At 32.5% G+C, this 20,401-nt stretch overlaps 1 protein-coding gene across 9 annotated transcripts in view; it reads right to left on the reverse strand.

The window, feature by feature from the left end:
• Positions 1-20,401, reverse strand: part of LOC145248983 (uncharacterized) — a 309,978-nt gene that overhangs the window by 16,890 nt on the left and 272,687 nt on the right. For 4 of the 9 annotated variants that reach the window (XM_080110811.1, XM_080110814.1, XM_080110812.1 and 1 more), the window contains exons 8-11: positions 18,901-19,188; positions 16,035-16,154; positions 15,401-15,451; positions 8,216-8,266 (exon numbers count right to left, since the gene is read on the reverse strand). In XM_080110811.1, the coding sequence (XP_079966937.1) occupies positions 8,216-8,266; positions 15,401-15,451; positions 16,035-16,154; positions 18,901-19,188 (510 nt within the window). The remainder of the gene's footprint in view (positions 1-8,215; positions 8,267-15,400; positions 15,452-16,034; positions 16,155-18,900; positions 19,189-20,401) is intronic. The other 5 variants (XM_080110817.1, XM_080110818.1, XM_080110819.1 and 2 more) reach the window with 3 other exon arrangements.

The raw sequence follows: 20,401 nt of genomic DNA on the forward strand, positions 1-20,401 counted from the left end.
AAATATGTTTTGCAAAAAGACCTTTGAACAATCGCATTAAAGATCTCGTTGATACTCACATATCTTCTTTCCACAGACACATGTAGAAACACGCGTGACTTTGGCTTTAATAGAGCTGTAATCAAACGCAACAAAATGACTTTGGCTTTAATAGAGCTGTAATAGAATGATTTTGGCTTTAATAGAGCTGTAATCAAACAACAGAATGATTTTGGCTTTAATAGAGCTGTAATCAATCACAACAGAATGATTTTGGCTTTAATAGAGCTGTAATCAAACACAACAGAATGATTTTGGCTTTAATAGAGCTGTAATCAAACACAACAGAATGATTTTGGCTTTAATAGAGCTGTAATCAAACATAACAGAATGACTTTGGCTTTAATAGAGCTGTAATCAAACAACAGAATGATTTTGGCTTTAATAGAGCTGTAATCAAACACAACAGAATGATTTTGGCCTTAATAGAGCTGTAATCAAACACAACAGAATGACTTTGACTTTAATAGAGCTGAACGAGAAAAGACAACAAAATATCATGATCTAAAAACGACATGGTCTCTGAAAGAATATTTTTAAAAAACTAGAGTTACCCCCCTTTTCGTCTTATTTCCTTTCCTTACACTTAAAATAAGGCCCTGTCTCATTGGCCAAAGGTGCCGCTCATCGACCAATCATAGTAACCTATTTATTAAGCGGCACTAGAGATTCCCTTTAAATTCTCTCTTTCGTTCAAACCTCAGTGGAGGAAAGACTTGTTATTTGATCTCTCTTCTATCCGAACTTGAATGGAGCCGTCAAACTGAAGACGTTAAAATAAGAACTTTTTGGACTTCTTAAAATGCCGCAAACGCAATTGTTTTGCAACCTACTTATTTTACATTTGTATTTATTTGAAGTTAAATACACTTTTATTGTTCTCCGACTTGTATATTTGTGTTTCTTTTTCGTCTGAGTCCTAAGTGTCTGGTCGAAACACAACAAGAAAGAAATATTATACCAGTTGTAACAAGATAACTGGCCTAATAAAAAAAGAATCTTCAGAAATATAGACGATAAATAAATCCCTGGAAGATCAAGCTGTAACGAAATACAAATATAATAATAAACGAAACTACAGATTGGGAAGTTAACGGCTGCGATTATAATCTCTAGCCTCCTTATCAGAGTTTTTTTAAATACACATGCTGCCATATTTTGGGGTCATAAGGTCCTGTTGTAAAAATATGAAAGAAAAAATAATTTTTTTAATGATATTATTCAGTGAGCCGATAAAAAAATGGTGATATTCCAATTTGTTGTTTGAAATAACAAGCAGACGCATCAGCTTACATGGAATTAAATGGATCTTATTATTTGACTTAAATTATCGGCTTGGAAAATTTTCGATTTAGAGTATTAAAAAAATGATCATAATTTGTTCACATTTTGTGTTATTTTGTGTTATTTTATTTATTTATTTATTTATTTATTTATTTTTACCACAAACAAAAACATATTGCTACTTGAACATAACATATACCAGCTGTAAATGGAACAGTGTCTACTTCTAAAAGAGCCCTCGGATATAAATTTAAATTGTGACGGAATCGAGTGTTTGCCTCGGGAGGAGTTAGCTCCCTTGAGCTATTAAAACTAAAATAAAATAATTTAATTTAAAAAAAAAAAAATATTTTTACTTCTGTCAGATAACTTGATAGGATAGACACCAGAAAAAGAAGATGTAAGAACTTTAAAGAGTGGCGTGCAGATCATATCTTAAATTATGTTTAATAAAGCAGAGTGAAAATATAGTGTCAGATAAGATAAGGCATTCGAGCGATGGACGCAATGGCAAAGACGTTCGAGCCTGCCTGCCTGCATGCATGCCTGCCAAATACCACTTTTTTCTTTCTTTTTCTTTTTTTTTCTTTTTCTTTTTTTTTTTTTTTTTTTTTTTTTTTTTGCTCAACACACACCTCCACACACCTAAGCAACGTCGGGCACCCAGGAAATGAAATGCACCGTATGTGATAGGCCTTTTATGTTTGTGAATCACACTACACTACCAAAGTCGTGATCGACAGTTTTATGAGAAGGCATAACAGTGCTAAGTTTTTTTGACGACACATTCACAAATTCATATTAGTAGTCTTACAAGAAAAAAAAAAAGTCGCATATGGGAACGTTTACGTAAAAGTGAAACTGAGTTAAATAGCCACCTTAACCCACACAAGCACACACCATGTAACTTGAGAGATGCCACACTTCTGTCAAGAAAAAACAATGATCATAAACACACGTATATGTGTGTATGTTTAATTGTGTATATAATTAAATAGAATCATAATTAAATAATGAAACAAATAAATAACAAATAAACATTCGTCTGCTATTAGTATCAAACTCTTTAGTATGACAATTTAATTGAAATAGCAATGCTTAACAGACCTTAATAATAATAAAATAATATATATATAATTTTATTATTATTATTATTATTATCATTATTAAGGTCTGTTAAGCATTGCTATTGTACTTAAATTGTTTTACAAATATCATATATATATATATATATATATATATATATATATATATATATATATATATATATATATATATATAGTAAGTTATAAAATATATATGGCGATTAAGCTACACTGAATATTCCGCGTTTCATCCACTCTAGGACTTTTCAGACTTATGCACATAAGCCTGAAGAGTCCTAGAGTGGATGAAATGCGGAATATTCAGTGTAGCTTAATCGCCATATATATTTTATAACTTACTAACTAGCTCTACCTACGTATTGAGCACTTTTGAAGTAAATACTTAAAGTTTACGCATAAATTTATACTTTCGTATATTAATTTTATGTGAGTAAATGAATGAAGTAGTTATATATATATATATATATATATATATATGTCAGTTATGTAGTTATATATATATAAAGTAGTAGCGTTCGTGTATGTGTGTGTGTGTGTGTGTGTACAACTACCAATCACCAAAGAAATATAAAGGCTATATGTGTGTATACCTCTCCTGGTCAAGAAATAGTAATTCCCATTTTAGGATACTTCTGTAAAAGGAGACATTATATTGTATACGGACTTTCAATACATAGCATTCTTCAAACTACATTTGCATTATTGAGTTACGGTCATCAACATATCACATTAAATTAAATCTATTTTAATAATTACTTCGATGACACTACTTATTCGATATAATAGCTTTGTTTTAACTGTACTAATTAAAAAAAATTATTTAGTTTATTTAAATTTCAAGTTATATATGATTTAACTGATTCTATCTGAAATCTGAAACCGTTTTATTTTCAAACCAAAAACCAGAAAACCAAAAGGGGAAGTAACTGTGATTGTTTAATTGAAACGGAGCACGTTATTAAATATTTGTTTTCATTTCGAAATATTATTCTAAGCTGAATTATTATTTTATTTTTAATTCGGAGGAAATTTTTTTACCGCATATTCTTAATTTTTAAGTAATCTTTTTTTATTTGTGAGAGAAAAATAATTAAAACTAATGTCCTCATTTACTTGCATCCTCACGAGAGCAGAATTAGTCAGAGACACATGTGAACAAAATCCATCATCCTCTGCTCTTTTTGTTTATAAAATTTAATTGGTGTTGCCCAGGATTTATTATAATAATTATACGATAGCCAGTGTGTTTAATTGTCTGTGAAACAGATTTTCTTTATGATTTATTTAATATCTTAAATTAAAAATGCTCAATTTTTATGACGTGACCCATTGTCGTTTAACCCTTAGTAAAAAAAAAAATGGCCAACGTCAAGTTTCTTTCCAACTCCTCAAAAAACTTGAAAATGACAACTTTTAATGATTTTCGATGGTGCTGAAAATGTATATCACATTTAAATTTGGAGCAGATAAAGTAGTTTTCATGATATGAAAAATTACTTTTTCAAAAGGTGGGAATCACTTTCCTATATAAATTTATCGTAAAATGAGCACCCACTTTCTAACCACCTAATAATTTCTTCATATCATAAAACAAATTTTACCGTAATATTCGTTTTCAGCACCACCGAAAACCGGCGCTGCTTTTTTACTAAGAGATTCGTTTATGTTTTCATAATTTAGGACGTAAGCTTACACGCTGTCAGTAAGCTTACACGCGCGGTTTACAAAAATGTATATATTTTTTTTTAGGTGGGTATTCAATTATAGAATTTGTAGTTTTTACCAGGTGCTCATGTACTTTACTTAACTGCCTCCTAATTTAAACAGAATTTTTGTGAAATGTTAAACTGCAGAGGCACCTGTTAACAACTATACAAGTTGTATAATGAAAAAAGAACGAAAAACAAAAGTATGCTTTTGTAAACTTACTAACAGCATAATTAGCGTCCTAAATTATGAGATGAAAAAATGAACGCATCTCTTAGTAAAAAAGAAACAGCGCCAATTTTCGGGTGTGCTGAAAACGAATATCAGAGTTAAATTTGTTTTATGATATGAAGATATTACTAGGTGACCAGAGAGTGGGTGCTCATTTTACGTTAAATTTATATAGGAAAGTTATCCCCCTTTTTTGAAAAAGTAATTTCTTCATATCATGAAAACTACTTATCTGCCCCAAATTTAAACGTAATATTCGTTTTCAGCACCACGGAAAACCATTAAAAGTCGTCATTTTAAAGTTTTGGGGGGAGTTGACATTGACTAACTTGACATTGACTAAAAAAATTAAGACCTGGTTTTTTGTGGCCTAATACGTTTAAGCAGTCTTTGTAAATAATATGAAAGAAGAAATTTTGAAAAAAAATAAACATTTTAGGTGTGGGGGATAACATTTCCATATAAATTTAACGTAAAATGAGCACCCACTTTTTGGCCACAAAGCGTTCAAACAGACATGTCATCTCTAACATTTTTTCAAGTTTGGCGATCGAGGGGGGGGCGGGTACAAAACATGATAAATACAAAAACTTTTAGTTTTTTGTGGTGGGGGCAGGAATTACATTTAAAACATAAAATAACGATAAATTTAATTAATTTTTATGAAACTATTCTGTACTTTCACCTAACAATTTTATAAAAAAGAACGATTTTTTTTTTGGGGGGGGGGGTTTACATTAGAAATATAAAATGACGAAAAATGTCATTTAATTGCTTTTGGAATTAATTTTTAGTAGATCTTTTTTTTGCGATCGCACGGGCATTCGCTGCTATTTTTATTGAAACAAAAGTTGCAATGATTTACTTTTTAATTATCTTTTCTTTGCAGGGGGGGTCATTCCAGTGCTACTCATCCGGAGAATAGTTTCTTCTCTTTGTAGCCCTTCTGCTGAAATATCTGGTGGAGAGGGGATCACGTACTTCTTTTTTTGGGTGATTACATTTACATGTTTTCATCCGTTCTTTTATTTTTGTTGTGAGGGTATCCACGTTGCCCATGATGAAAATGATTAGTATACAGGTGTGTTTCAAACAGAACTTCATGTCAACCCAGGCAACGCTGGGTACCCATGCTAGTATATATATATATATATATATATATATATATATATATATAGAGAGAGAGAGAGAGAGAGAGAGAGAGAGAGAGAGGCTTTCTTCAGTCTTGACAGACTATGGATACCCACTCTAAAAAACTAAGTAAGAAAAGATTTTTGTGGCAAGAGTTGCGCAATCTCAACCACACCTCTTCTGAGTCGACAATGTTGCATACCAGTGGCAAGTGGAGATTCAGAACGACTGGAAACAATGCCGAGATAAGCGGAAAGAACATACAGCACCTAGATTTCCCAAATGGTCACCCATCTGGTAGTAGCCAGGCTCAATGTTGCTTAACTTCGGTGATCTAGCGAGAACAGGTGTGTCAACGTGATTATGTCGTATATATATAAAGTGCCACGCAAAAGTATTGGATACATTACATTTTTCTTCATAATTAGGATTAAAGATTTTACCTGAAATTTGGTCAGTATATTCCTATTACTATTCTAACTAATATTTGGAGTAGTAATTACAAAATTAAAGTTTAGAAAGTTTATTTTAAAGGAAAAATATAAATCAACTAACGCAAAAGTATTGGATACATTGATTTAATATTTGGTTGCATAGCCTTTATTGCGTTCAACAGTTTCCAATCGATTTCTATAGTTGCACACATGTTTTTTGCAATTATATGCAGGTATTTTGCGCCATTCTTATTTGCAGAACTTTTCTAGTTGCTGAATATTTTGTGGATTCCTCTTGGGAACATTGATCTTCAATATTTTCCACAAATTTTCAATTGGGTTGAGATCTGGAAATAAGAACGTCAATTCCGTTATTTCTAAGCAATTCTTTGGTTAGTTTAGAAGTATGCTTGGGATCATTGTCCTGCTGAAACACGGAATTGCTATTATGTCACAACAAATCAGCAGATTTCTGAAGGTTTTCTCCAAAATCACCCTGTACATACGTCCATTCATTCTACCATTGATGATTTCTAGTTCACCAGTTCATTGGATGAAAAACACCGTCATACTATAATCGAACCATCGCCAAACTTTACCGTAGGAATTGTATTCTTTTTGTCATAAGCAGTGCCATTTTTACGCCATACATGTGTTGCTGTTTCTTCCAAAGATTTCGATTTTCGTTTCGTCTGACCAGATTACCTTGTTCCAAAATTCTTGGGGTTGTTTTAACATAATTCAAACGTGATCTGACATATTTAAGCTTCAATAATGGAACTTTCCTTGAGGACCTTGATACAAAACCTGCATTATTTAGAACTCTACTGATTGTATCCTTGCTGACATTAATCCCAGCTTCTCTGAGGTCGGTTTGAATTTCACCACGAGTAAGAAAAGTTTTTTTTGTACCTTTCTGCTTACCCACCTTGATTTTTTTTCGTTTAACTTCCTTGGCCGACCACATCTTGGAAGATTTGCAACAGCTTCACCAGGGTTTTTAAACTTTCTAATAACGTTTCCAACTGTACTAAGTGGTAGATTAAGTTCCATTGATATTATTCAATGCCCTTTTCCTTTTTTGTGCTTATCAATGATTTTTGATGAATGTCTATTGACAACTCTTCAGTTTTAGGCACTTTTATAAATGAACTGGTTGACTTTGAAGGAGTGAGCCCAAACTGGAAGAATTTTATAAAATAATTTTAATACAAAGCTCTCTGATTGGTCAGTGATAACCAGTTTGCATTATTGCAACACGCTAAGCAAAAGTCATTTAAATTTATTTCAGAAAAAGAATTTTTAAAAGTGTATTCAATACTTTTGCGTTTGTTAATTCATATTTTTCCTTAAATATAAACTTTTTATACTTTTATTTTGTAATTACTACTCCAAATATAATTTAGTAATAGGAATATACTGACCAAATTTTAGGTAATAGCTTGAACCCTAATTAAAGTTATAAAGAAAAATGTAATGTGTCCAATATTTTTGCATGGCAATATATATATATATATATATATATATATATATATATATATATATATGTGTGTGTGTATGTGTGTGTGTATATATATATATGATTAAGCCATATATATCTATGATTATGTCATATATGTATATATATATATATATTGTGCGCAATATTATATTATATGTATATCATATATATAATATAAAATATATATATATTATGATGTATAATTTATATATATATATATATATATATATATATATGTATATATATATATATATATATATATATATATATATATATATATATATATATATATATATATATATTAGAGAATTTTTCCCAAAGGTTTAATATATTAAAATCTGTTAGCCAGTGGCACTGTGGATACAGTCCTGGTCAAAATCATAAGGCAACTTAAGAAAGTAAGCGTTTACGCATATTATCGAATTTTTAATCAAACAAATCGTTGAAACCATTGCTAAAAGGGAAAATATGATGGAAAAAAAATGAAATCTGCTTCATTCGAAACCTTAACCCTGACCTAATAACTATTTCTTAAGCAGCCCAAATGAGACAACAGTACTCCATACATGGCGAATGGTGGCCTTATAGAGGTGTAGGATACTTTCAGGCATGAGCAGTTTTCTAGCACGGTAGAGAGATCCCACCACGGTAAAAAGATTATAAACATTATAAGAAGTAAAAGAATGAAGGAAAATTATTCATAGAAACAAAGTTTTATTTATTTGTGATAATGTTGTGACATTTTACCCGTCGTTTTTTTATAGAAACAAATTTCTTTTTACCTCCTTCTGGTATCCCAATTATGTCATACACAGTTTTAGCTGTTTCATCCCCTATAAAATAATAAAAAAATATTTATAGAAACAAACTAAGTTTTGTTAGAAACAAACTTTCGTTCATAGAAACGTTCTTTATAGAACAGAAGTAAATTTTTTCATAGAAACAAAATTAGTTTTATTAATAGAAACAATATTATTTGTTTAAAAAGGTGGTATTCATAGGAACAAAGTTTGATGTATAAAAACCGAACTTTATTTATAGAAGCAAACATTCATCTATAAAATCAAAGCTTACTTTGCAAACGAAGATACAACATTACAAAATCGTTAACAAATATCTTAGGTACTGGGGCACCTTTTGAACCAGACAAAACTTAAGCTTTATATTTTCATGTATAGAAACAAAATTTTATTCATAAAATCAAAGTTTTATTTATAGAAACAAAGTTTTATTTATAGAAACAAAGTTTTATTTATAGAAACAATATTTTAGCTTTAGAACATTTACATTGGAAATAAAAGAAACTGTGTATATTAAGATATATTGTTGGAGACATAAAATACAAGAATAAAAACGTGAAATATAATTACAAAGAAGGAATTAAGTATACAGGAATAGGAAGCTAAAAAATAAAGGGACCTGGATATGACCTTAAACTATATCCAGTGGTGAGACCCCAGCTTGCGGACTTTGGAGAGTGTGGAGCCACCCTTTAATTTCCATTGCTCCCAGGTCCATTCTGACCCGGAGTGGTAGTACCTGTTAGGGTCCCAACTGTGGGTTAAATAGAAACCGACTTGAAAACAACAAATATCTTCTATTAAAAAATTGTTTTTCTAAATCTTTGGATTCGCCATTAAATAACCTGAAAAGGGTTGATATGCCGTAAAACAAAAACAACCAAACAATAAAGATAATAAGAATATAAGTAAAAAAATAATTAAAAAGAAAATAGAGACCATACAGAAATAACGAGTATCATTAAAAGAAAAAGTATGGACAATAAAAGAAATAGGAAAATGGAAGAGTAGGAAGAGAAAGGCTTTAAACAAAAGTAGGAATGATGATAGAAACAGCAAATAAAATAAAATGAAATGACAGCTCAAGCAAAAGTTACATTTAAACCAGGACCAAACTCAAAGAAAACCAACCTGCCTCCTTCCTTGAGGCTTGCCTTTACTAATATCCGCGGGCTTAGAACTAACTTAGATGATGTTGAGTCATTTCTCCTTGTAAACATCCCGGATATCTTAGCATTAAGTGAAACTAACCTTCACTCCTCCATTCCCTCTAACCACTTTAACATGCCTGGTTATCTCCCACTCTACCGTAAGGACTCGGACAGACATATGCATGGGCTTGGAGTCTATATTCGTAACACCCTCCCCCTGACTAAAGAAATAAAACTAGAATCAGAGGACCAGGCCTTTATGTGCTTCAGACTATGCAACACAATATTAGCTACTTGTATTTTCGCTACCGCTCTCCCTCAAACCAAGACTGTACCCTAATAAACAAAGTCTCAGACAGCATAGATATAACACTCTCCCTCGATACTAGCGCACAAATACATGTATTTGGTGACTTCAATGTCCACCACAGTAACTGGCTTGGATTCTCTAATCATACAGATGTAGCTGGTAGCGCAACACATAGCTTCTCTATATCCCATTCCCTATCTCAGTTGGTTACATTTCCGACACGTTTCCCAGACCAGCAAGATCAACATGCCTCACTTCTAGATCTCTTTCTGACAACGGTTCCCAATGACTGTACAACAAATGCCCACAGCCCACTCGGGAATGCTGATCACACCGTGATAATGGTAGAAATCAGCCTAAATTCTCGCCCTAAAACTGAAGACCCACTATTCAAAACAACGAGGTATTACAAAAAGGCTGATGGGGAAGCCATCAGGGAGCTCATCAGAGATGCCCCATGGCAAAATATCTTTACTCTTCCAGCGGAACAGTGTGCAAATGAGACCACTGAATGGTTCAAAACTGCAATTGAAGCACATGTTCCCGCACGGAAATTCTATAGCAAGCCTCACTCTCCCCAATGGTTTACTTCTGCTTGTGCAGCTGCCATTTGTCAAAGACAGCATGCGTTCCGCAGATTCAACCGACATAAGTCCAGCTCAAATAAACAGAAGTTTATAGAAGCTAGAAATAATTGTAAGAGAGTGATAGAGACAGCTAAGACAGATTACTCTAAAACCACCAGAAAACGCATCGAAGCACAGAAATTAGGAACCCGGGATTTTTGGAAAATCTACAACAGCGTAGAAAATAATGGACAGTCAACTATTCCCCCATTATCAAACAATCATGAGGTTGCTTGCACGGCAACTGACAAGACTACCTGCTTGCCAGTCATTTTGCCTCAAACTCCACACTGAACTCGGTACACCACTCACTCCCTGATTTTCCTCTGCGAACAGACGCCACACTAGACGATTTGAAAATCACCCCTTCTCAGGTACATGCTATTATAAAAAAACTAGACACCTCAAAAGCATGTGGACCAGATCTCATCCCGGCTGTGCTATTAAAAAAAGTGCTCTGCCGAGGTTGCTCCAGTTCTCTCCAAACTTTACAATAAATGCCTTAACGAATCTTGCTTTCCCGACTGCTGGAAAACCGCCTCAAGAATTCTGGTGAAAGAACTGACCCACTAACTTATCGCCCCATTAGCCTCCTCCCGCTTTTCGCCAAAATATTTGAGTCCTTAGTTAATCAAGCCCTAGTCCAGCTATATCTCCAGATAGTAATAAATTCTTTTTCTAACCTCGCGCTGGTCATAGGCAACCATTTCTCGCCTTCGACTTTATACATCCATTTTTTTTCAACATCGACTTTGTTTATCTCAACTACGTGATGCATTTTTTCTCTTTTTTTCTTTCTTTTTCTTCTTGCGCACACTTCCTAATTGGCACATGTGCGGCTACTACTTCTAATCTCATCGCAAGCCAGCCATCCTTTGCTGCTGCTGATATTTCTCACGCGCTCATATGCCCATCAATTAACCATGTTACACATCAATTAACCATGTGACCATATCAGAATTTCACATAGCATTCGTGTTTAATGACCTATGATGACTGTCGGGGATAATCGACTTTACTTTATGAATTTATGAATTATAAATATTGATGCAGAATACAGCATCGAATTTCCATGTGATCCCACTAATAATAATGAAAATAATGGTAAATATTTTACCCCGCTGCATACATCATTAACATGTTTTGTTTTGTTTTTCATTTTAAACATGTCAATCACAAAATCGAAGCACACAATTATTTTTCCATTTGAGTTATCTCCCCTGTTCAGTTTGTAGGAAAGAGAGTCAAGTCACGGCTATCGAGAGAGTAGGCCGGTGAACATAACAGTGTGACGTCATTACCAGATCAACATGTAGGTAAAGGTGCCTAAAGTTTCCGGTGTTCAACCACATGGACATAAAAATATTTTTCGTTGCCTTAGATTGTCATTTTCTGAAAGTAGTCTAAACGTGCATGTTTTTTTTATTCTCCTAAGGAGAAAAAACAATTCTCCAATTTGCACATTGAGATAATTTTAATCTAACAAAATATGACAGTAAGTGGGTTGTTTTTGAACTAATTTTTATATCTATCGAAGGAAGTCGAATATTTCATTTTATTTATTTTTTAAACTGCAAAACAATTTTTATATGAGAATATTTTTTAGTCTGTTCTTTTAATAATAAATAAAACTTTTCATTGAGTATTTCCAAATATTTTAAAGTTAGAAGCATTTTTCATGACAGTTATTTATTTATTTATTTATTTTTTAACTTAAACGATCGATGAATTAATTATTTAAGCACCGTGCGTAATTTATTTCTTTGAAATATATTTAAAACTTAAATTTTTTTGTTTGTTTGTTTTATAACATTTTATCTGTAAATAATTTACATGACTGAAATGGGAAATGAAATAGGAAATTCTCTATTTTCTCCCGAACCATACGAACACAAATTCATCTTAAAAATTCATTAACTAATCAGTTTTAATTAAAGTTTTGATATGAACTAAAAATAAAGAGTACATTAAATTTTAGTTAACATATTTTCTTGTGTTTATCTTATAAATAAATATTTTTGAGTATTTGTGCCGTGTACTTACCGTGCTGAAATAATAACTTTATTTAGAAAGCTATTCTTAATAGAGGGGGGGCTTTCTAACTATTCTGCACTTTCACCTAACAATTTAATGAAAAAAAATACGATAAAATTTAACTTGAAAATCCTATCAAAAATATAGCACGGTGCGTACACTGAACAAGAACCATTATTATTATTATTATTATTATTATTATTATTATTATTATTATTATTATTATTATTATTATTATTATAACAACAACAACAACAATAATAAAAAGGTACTTCACGGGGAATGTGGGCCCTGCATAAACGGGTTTTAATTTAATGGTTGCCCCTAAAAAAATGCATACGCAAAAGGTTTTCATTGGTTTATTTAATCACAAAAACTTTTTTGAAGTTACTATTTGAGGCAAAAAAAAGGCCAAAAGCATTATTTGAATTTGTATGAAAAAATGAATGTAACGAAAAATAAAAATATTAGTGTGGAAAATATAATAATAAAAAATAAATGAAAATAAAATGAAAATAAAATAAAATGAAAATAAAATAAAATGAAAATAAAATAAAAGCAAGCACGAAATAAAAGTACGAATCTAATTTAATTAAATAAACTTTTAAAAATTCAAAAAATAAAATACATGCTCGATTACAAAAAAAAAACGTGTATGAGATATATGCAAAGAAAGTGAAAGAAAACTTCAGGGGTCAGCCATTAAATTAAACCCCGTTTACGCAAGGTCCACGTTCCCAGTGAAGTGCCAAAAAAAGTTTAGATGACATCGACTGGCGCCACACCATCTAGTTGTGAAGGGTCTGGGAGGATGGAAAGTCCGAGGTGGGAGAGTATTAACCAGATCTTCATTGGAAGTGTTCAATTCAAATCTGGTACCTTGGGGAGACATTTTGTAACCCAAACCACAGGAAACACCAATGGCCGATACCTGCGAGAAATCAATGGGAAACGGCTGTTGCAATAACGTGCAATTATCTGCACGAGTGGTCAAGAGGTGGAGAACATTGGAAATCTGGGGGGACTTGCTGTCACGCGGTCTCCAGCGAATACCACAAGTTACTGCCAGTGAGCGATTACTGATGATGGCCTGTGAGACAACTCCTATGTTGAGGGAAATAATAATATCCCCTCCCAAATTCACCACTCCCTGATTTAATATTATAGATGTTTACTATATTTTCTTAGTTTTTAACCAATGTTCACATTATGGTGTGATTGTCTTTTAGTAGTTATGTGAACTTCATTTCCGTATTCATGTATTCTGCACTGATGTGAAAATGAAGACAATAGTGGAGTATAGGATTCCTAACCATGTAACTGATGAAAATACGCTACACGTTTTGATAAAAAAAACATGGGAAAAATGAACATAAAAGAACAGAAAACCAAAACTTTAAATATAATTTCTGCATTAAAAGTAATAGTTATTTAAATATTTCAACATATAATCTTGTAGAGGGGGAAAATCCAGCTCCCTAATAAGGGACACTTTTGATAGGAACAAAAATAAAATTTGTCTCAGTCATGAAGGATTTCTCTTCCACCGGCAGAGGACAGAAAGGTGAATTGTAGCATCAGAAGAGATACTACTATACTGTGGTCTTGTCCTGAAGATCAAGAATTGTTTGTGTTTTATGTTTCTTTAATTGTTTGTTCCATAAATTCATAATTCAGTTTTATCAGTATTAGGTTGCATATTGCTTTAAAATTACGTAATTTTACATAAATAATATTTATGTTTTATATTGAATAAAGTTCAGTTTCATTATTAATCGAATTGGATTTCTTTCTTTTCTTTTTTAACATGTTTTAATGCTCTTTTTACAAATGCTGTAATATAGTATCGGCAGTAACAGTTCGACAAATCTTAACCTACATGGCCTGCAGGCATTTTTCAGTTAACGGGTCTTCTATATCTCGGTGGCCGTGGTCAGGTGCGATTCAATTTTTTATATGTTACTTCTAAGCATTGTGGAATTACACGTAGTTTAGGAGAAGTTAATTAGTTTGTGTTCAAAAAATGTAACACAATGAAGAGGGATGAAAACTCAGATGTGAAGAAATTATATCTCGATGGTGAAGCTTTGTTGCACAGATTTATTTTTTAATCTGATGATAGCAGGATCGAGCAGGTGCTAGTGTCAGTCTAAATATTGGGGGTGGATAGAGTAACTTCTAACCGGCGGAGTGTTACCTCTGTCAACCAAAGGAAGATTCTATCTGGTCTCTGTATGCAGTGTGATGATGTATGGAAGTGAAACCTGCCCACTGAGGGTTGAGGACAAGCGTTGCATGAAGAGAAACGATATGAAAATGATAAACTTCAGAAGACGATTCTATTTCGATTGTTCACGTTGAAAGAATCGATGAGAGTTCCTGCGTTAGTAGATGTAGAACAATTGGTGCTGCAGGGTCGGTTGGAAAAGGAAGGCAAAAGAAAACATTGGAAGAAGTGATAAGATTACTCTTGAGAGAAAGATGGATGAATAAGGGCCTGGTCAGAGATAGGTTAGCTTCGAAATCAGTTTCTTACAGTCGGATAACGCTTGCCAGCATCTAACGAGGGCATTAAACTGCTGCTACTGCTGCTGCATTCTTTCAATGTGGTCATACCATCGGAAATCTGTTCTGCATCTATCTCCTTGTATTGTCCAGATTTAATCTTCCTCAGACATCATCAGAACTAAACCTATATTTAATATTAACATTACTCATATTATCTCTTTCCATGCAACGAATATCCTCAATCCTCACCAGTCAGGTTTGACTTTCGTACAACCATTACATTAGGTACACATGTCTGAGACTCTTCTCTTGATGGGCATTAGTAACGCTCTTCTGGCTAATAAATGTAGAAGCTCTTTGAACTTGCTCTATCAACTCCTACAATCACACTAGCATGTAACGAGGGCATTAAACTGCTGCTAATGATGATGATGGTGATGATGATTTCTGTTAGCTTTTCGAAATGACTGATTATTTAATTCTTAACAATTTAAAATCGTTTTTAATATAAAAAGATATCAGTTTTTTTTTTACTCACCCGATTTATGTAGAGAGCTATTCCTTTTTTCATTTTCAGCTCTTTTCTTCACTATAAATAAAGAATAATGAAAACAAAATATGAAATAGCATCATAACGCATCACTTAATAATGCAAGGTAATGCCTGGGAGCATGGTATTATAACAACGAACATCTAAAATAGCATAATAGCAAATCACTTAATAATGAGAGATGATGCCTGGGAGGATTACATAAAATCCAAAAATATATAAATGGTGCTATTGTAAAACAATTAATAGAAAATATTTATATAAACCTCAGAATTTAGGAGTGTGTGCCCCCCTCAAAAGAGACTTTTAAAATAAGCAAAATACAAGAAAATTAGGCACTTGTGTCCTAGTGCAAAGGTACAACGTTTTTCGTTTTCAGTTGAGGCATGGGAAAGTGCATAGCAGAGGCAGACAAATGCAATTTCAGGAATACAACAATAGATGAATGTTTTTTTTTTAATAGATTTTTACAAATTATAATAACACCAGAATTGAGAAAAACTCGGACAAATTTTACAAACCTTTTTTTTAAGCAGCATACAAATTCAAAAATACAGGATATTATCATGCGACCCGTTAAACATGCCACCATTATAACATTCATAAAACTAAGTAAACTTACTTGAGTAACTGTGGTATTTGAAACAAAAAATTCCAGCAGCTATAACAATAACAAGTGCTGCAATCGTAAGACCAACTATTAACCACGTAGGGTCACCACTCTCATCGCTGCCTTCAATAACTGAAACAAAAAGGAAACGTTGATTGGGAAACACACTATAAATTTCATTAGAAGCATCCCATCTTTAAAAACTGAATATGCTAAACCTCAATGAACTAAATATAACCTAAAACGAATGTATGTTGGTCAAACAGGAGCTCCGATAAAATTACTTCCTTTTAATGTTAAAAATATATGCTTTCTTTTTCTTTTTAGATATTTTCTTTTTCTTTTTAGATATTTTCTTTTTCTTTTTAGATATTTATACTTGAAGAACCCATGGAAAATATCTAATGACATGATTACTTCCCTTTAATGTATTCGATAATTAATGGTAAAATTGTAACTCAGAAACTTTTCATAGCTGGAATAAGTGTTTTAAGAAAAAATGTCAAATGCCAAAACGTATTTTGAATGCTACCAGGATCAATTGAGGGTTTAGATGTTGTGTCTTCGGACCCGCTTGTCGAGTCGCTGTGGTTGTAGAAGTAGGAAATCAGGTGGCAGCAAAGTTTTGTTCAAGATCAAGGATATCTCAACAACATTGTATACTCTCTGGATTGGAAATTGGTCCGGAATTTGCTCTCTTTAATTGATGCTTTTCCGATGTAATATTGTTGGCATGTCTACTCAACAAATCCGTAAATATATCATGTTTATATGTTAACTGTTCAGTTTTATTTTTATTTTCTGACGGGAACCCAAGTTACCACACGTAAAAAGAACGCTACAAAATAAAACAATACCAATCAAAGATTAAAAATGCACCCTAACACAGCACAACACAAAACAATACAAGAAAACAATACAATGCAGCACACCACAAAAAAACACACCAAAACAATAGCAGCCAATGCTTTATCAAACGTAGCACAATGCAACACAAAATATGCGAATGTTACAAGACAAAACTAATGTTTCATTGCTTGGTTGTCTCTCTTCAGCGACCAGCAGTAGTCCGCCATCATGACTGCGTCTCACCTCCCCTGGTACCTCTCCTCCATTTGGCGCATGTCCTGATGGAACCTTTCTCCTTGCTCGCCGCTCATCGCCCCAAGGTTTTCAGGAAACTTCTCGATGTGTGAGAACAGGAAGTGCATCTTTATACTCATCAAACACCCGAGTTTTGGGAAGTCCTCTATCATGCTGCTAATGAGTCTGGCGTGGTTTGCTGCCTTCGTGTTCCCCAGGAAGTTGTTCACCACCATAGCACAAAACAACATTAAACGTACAACGGAAGACAAAATAGAAACAACAATAGTCAATTATTAAATTAATACAGCTTAAACAACACAAGAAAAATCGAAGTTAATGCATCCCTAAATAATAGACAGGAAAATAATACTAATCCTTAATTAAACACATCGTAAAATCGTAAAACAATATCTAACAAAACAATACAAGCCGATTTTACATGAAATGCGTCACAACAAAATAGAAACAATGAAAATAAGTAAAACAATATCTAACAAAACAATACAAGCCGATTTTACATGAAATGCGTCACAACAAAATAGAAACAATGAAAATAAGTAAAACGGAATCACAAAGAAAACAATTCAATTCATACTAGTGCTTCGTTTAATGGCGAACAATACAATACAAAACAATAAACTAAAAAATAACAGCATTTATTATATGGAATAAAAGCACAAAGCAATACAAGTTAATACTTCATGAGATGCAGCCCAGCATATCACAAAAAAACATAAATGCAGAAGACAACATAAAGAAACGCAAAAACGACAACATTCTATACTTCATTCAATTCAGCATAACGCAAAACAAGAGGAAAAACGATACTATCTAATGTTTAGTAAAATGCAGCAGAGCAAAACACAAAACACGGTGTTTCATTAAATGTGATAGAAAATTAAAACACATCACGACATAACAGCAAAGCAACATAACAATGCTTCATAAAAATAAAGAACATCACAGCACAGAATAAAACAACACAAGCCAATTCTTTATCAAATGCGACAGAAAACGACACAATAATACTTAATTAAATGCGGGAAAAATAATGGAATATAACACGAGAAAAAATAAATGCCGATGATTTATAAAAGTTCAACACAACACTAAACTAGTAAAAAAAAAATAATACCAGCAAATGCCTCATTACATGTAGTAATACATAACAAAAACAACACAAAAACATCAGCCAATAAAATGTAGAATAACACAAAACAAGAAAACAACAATAAAAACATAATATAAAATATCAGCATTAAAATCACATTAAAAAACACCAAAACAAAAACTTCATTAAATTCAGCAAAACAGAATACAGAATAATACAAGAAAACAATATGAGTGAATTCTTCACCAAAATGCAGTAAAATACAACACAGACGAATTTATATAATACTACATACATAATACTAGCTTCATTAAAAACAGCCCAACAAAAACCTAAAATAAAGCACGAATTAATACTAGCCAATGCTTCATTAAATAAAACAGTAAAATAATGCTAGTCAGTACTTTATTTAATGCAGCACAGCCAAACAAAAAGCAACACAACAAAATAATACCAGCTAATGTCTCATTAAATGCAACTCAAAGCAACAGAACAAAACAATACCATCCAATGCTTTGTTACATGCAGACCAACACAATACTAAATAACAGAAGAAACCAATACCATCTAATATTACATTAAATGTAACACGCGCAAAACACATATTAATCAATATTTTATTCAACGCAACACACACAACACATAAAATACAACAAAACATATTGATGTATTTATACTGACCTAACGTTACAGAAAATTTACGTTTGCCAACGTAATTTTTCACTGTGAACTCATAATGCTTTGCCGATTTTTCCGTTATCTGCAATGTTAACATGCTGCAGTTTCCAGTAAAAGGGAACTGACCATCTTCAGCAGGACTATAAATAGATTTATCTGAAGAGAGTTTCCCATATTCATTGTGCCATTCCACGAGTTCAGCTTCAGGATGACAATAAAAACATATTTTGATAATTTTTTGATGTCCAAGTTTTGATTGTTGGGTTTTGTTGCCATTGAATTGTGCGGGTGCTGCAAAGAAAATATTGGCAATTTAAAAAAAAAAAAAACGGCCAAAACGGAAGGAGAGAAAGTAAGTACTTTTTGACTGAGTCTTTCTTTTAAAATCTACCAAAAATCAAGTAATTATCCAATCAATACGAAATTCGCACCGATTATTAAGTGAAGAACGGACTTTATAATGGTGTATGTTTTTCATCATCAATATTTATGTGTATTTTTATTTTGCTTACAAAAAACCCTTCTTTATTTGTGGTACAAATATGTTTAAAATAATCAGCCGAAACTGAGCCAAATATATTGTATTGTGGGGAGGAGTAGGATTGTAAATAAAACAAATAACAAACAAACAAAACTGCTCACGAATTAGATTTTAAGGTTGAAAATCCGAATTTTGAATGTGTTTTATTTTTAATCTTTTATGTTTTGAAGTGTGAAATTCGTTGAATATGTTAATAATAATTATTCTTTCAAGTTAGCAAAAAAAATTTATATTTTCATTATTTTTACGAAAAACACTACTTTTAAATCTTTGAAAAATAAATTAATAATTTTCTTTTAGTGAGCTCAGTATTGCTAATATACTATTAAATATGACATGTTTGTAAGAATCGATATCTAAAAAGATTTTTTAAAATCGATAAATAACTGCGCATTTTGCTAAAAATACGATAATTTCTTTCGGCAATTTCTTATTACTTGATATCAATTCACCTATGGTCGACTATACGCGCTAAAATAGTTGTTCTGTATGACAAACAGTTGTTACCTCCTCCTTTTCCAAAATTATGAATTATGAATTTATTTTGTCTTGTAAAGCCTTCCGTAGTTTCTTAAAAAAGGAACGTTAAATTTTGGGTTTTTTAAATTTCGAGCGTGTGGTACAATGGGGGAAGAGGTGGCTGGTTACTTTTAATGCATCTAAAAACCAAACTTCCATCTTTACATCATCAACGCTCTGATCCCTATCTGGCATCAGTTGAAATGGATGGCGCTCGTCTTGAGAAGGCTCCATGTTTTGACAACCTTCTGGGTTTGAGCTTTGCTCCCGATCTGAAATAGAACATGTACATCAAATCTGTTGCCAAGGTCGCTGGAAAAATGGTGGGATCCTTCTACGGCTCCAGTAGATATCTTACTGCTGATGCAATTTTGTATGTATATAAAAGCCAAGTACGTCCAAGGATGAAGTACTATTGCCACATTTGGGCAGGAGCGGCTAGAA

This window comes from Euprymna scolopes, chromosome 27, assembly GCF_053919585.1.
Source record: "Euprymna scolopes isolate OS-2025 chromosome 27, ASM5391958v1, whole genome shotgun sequence".
NCBI classification, from domain to species: Eukaryota; Metazoa; Mollusca; class Cephalopoda; order Sepiida; family Sepiolidae; genus Euprymna; species Euprymna scolopes.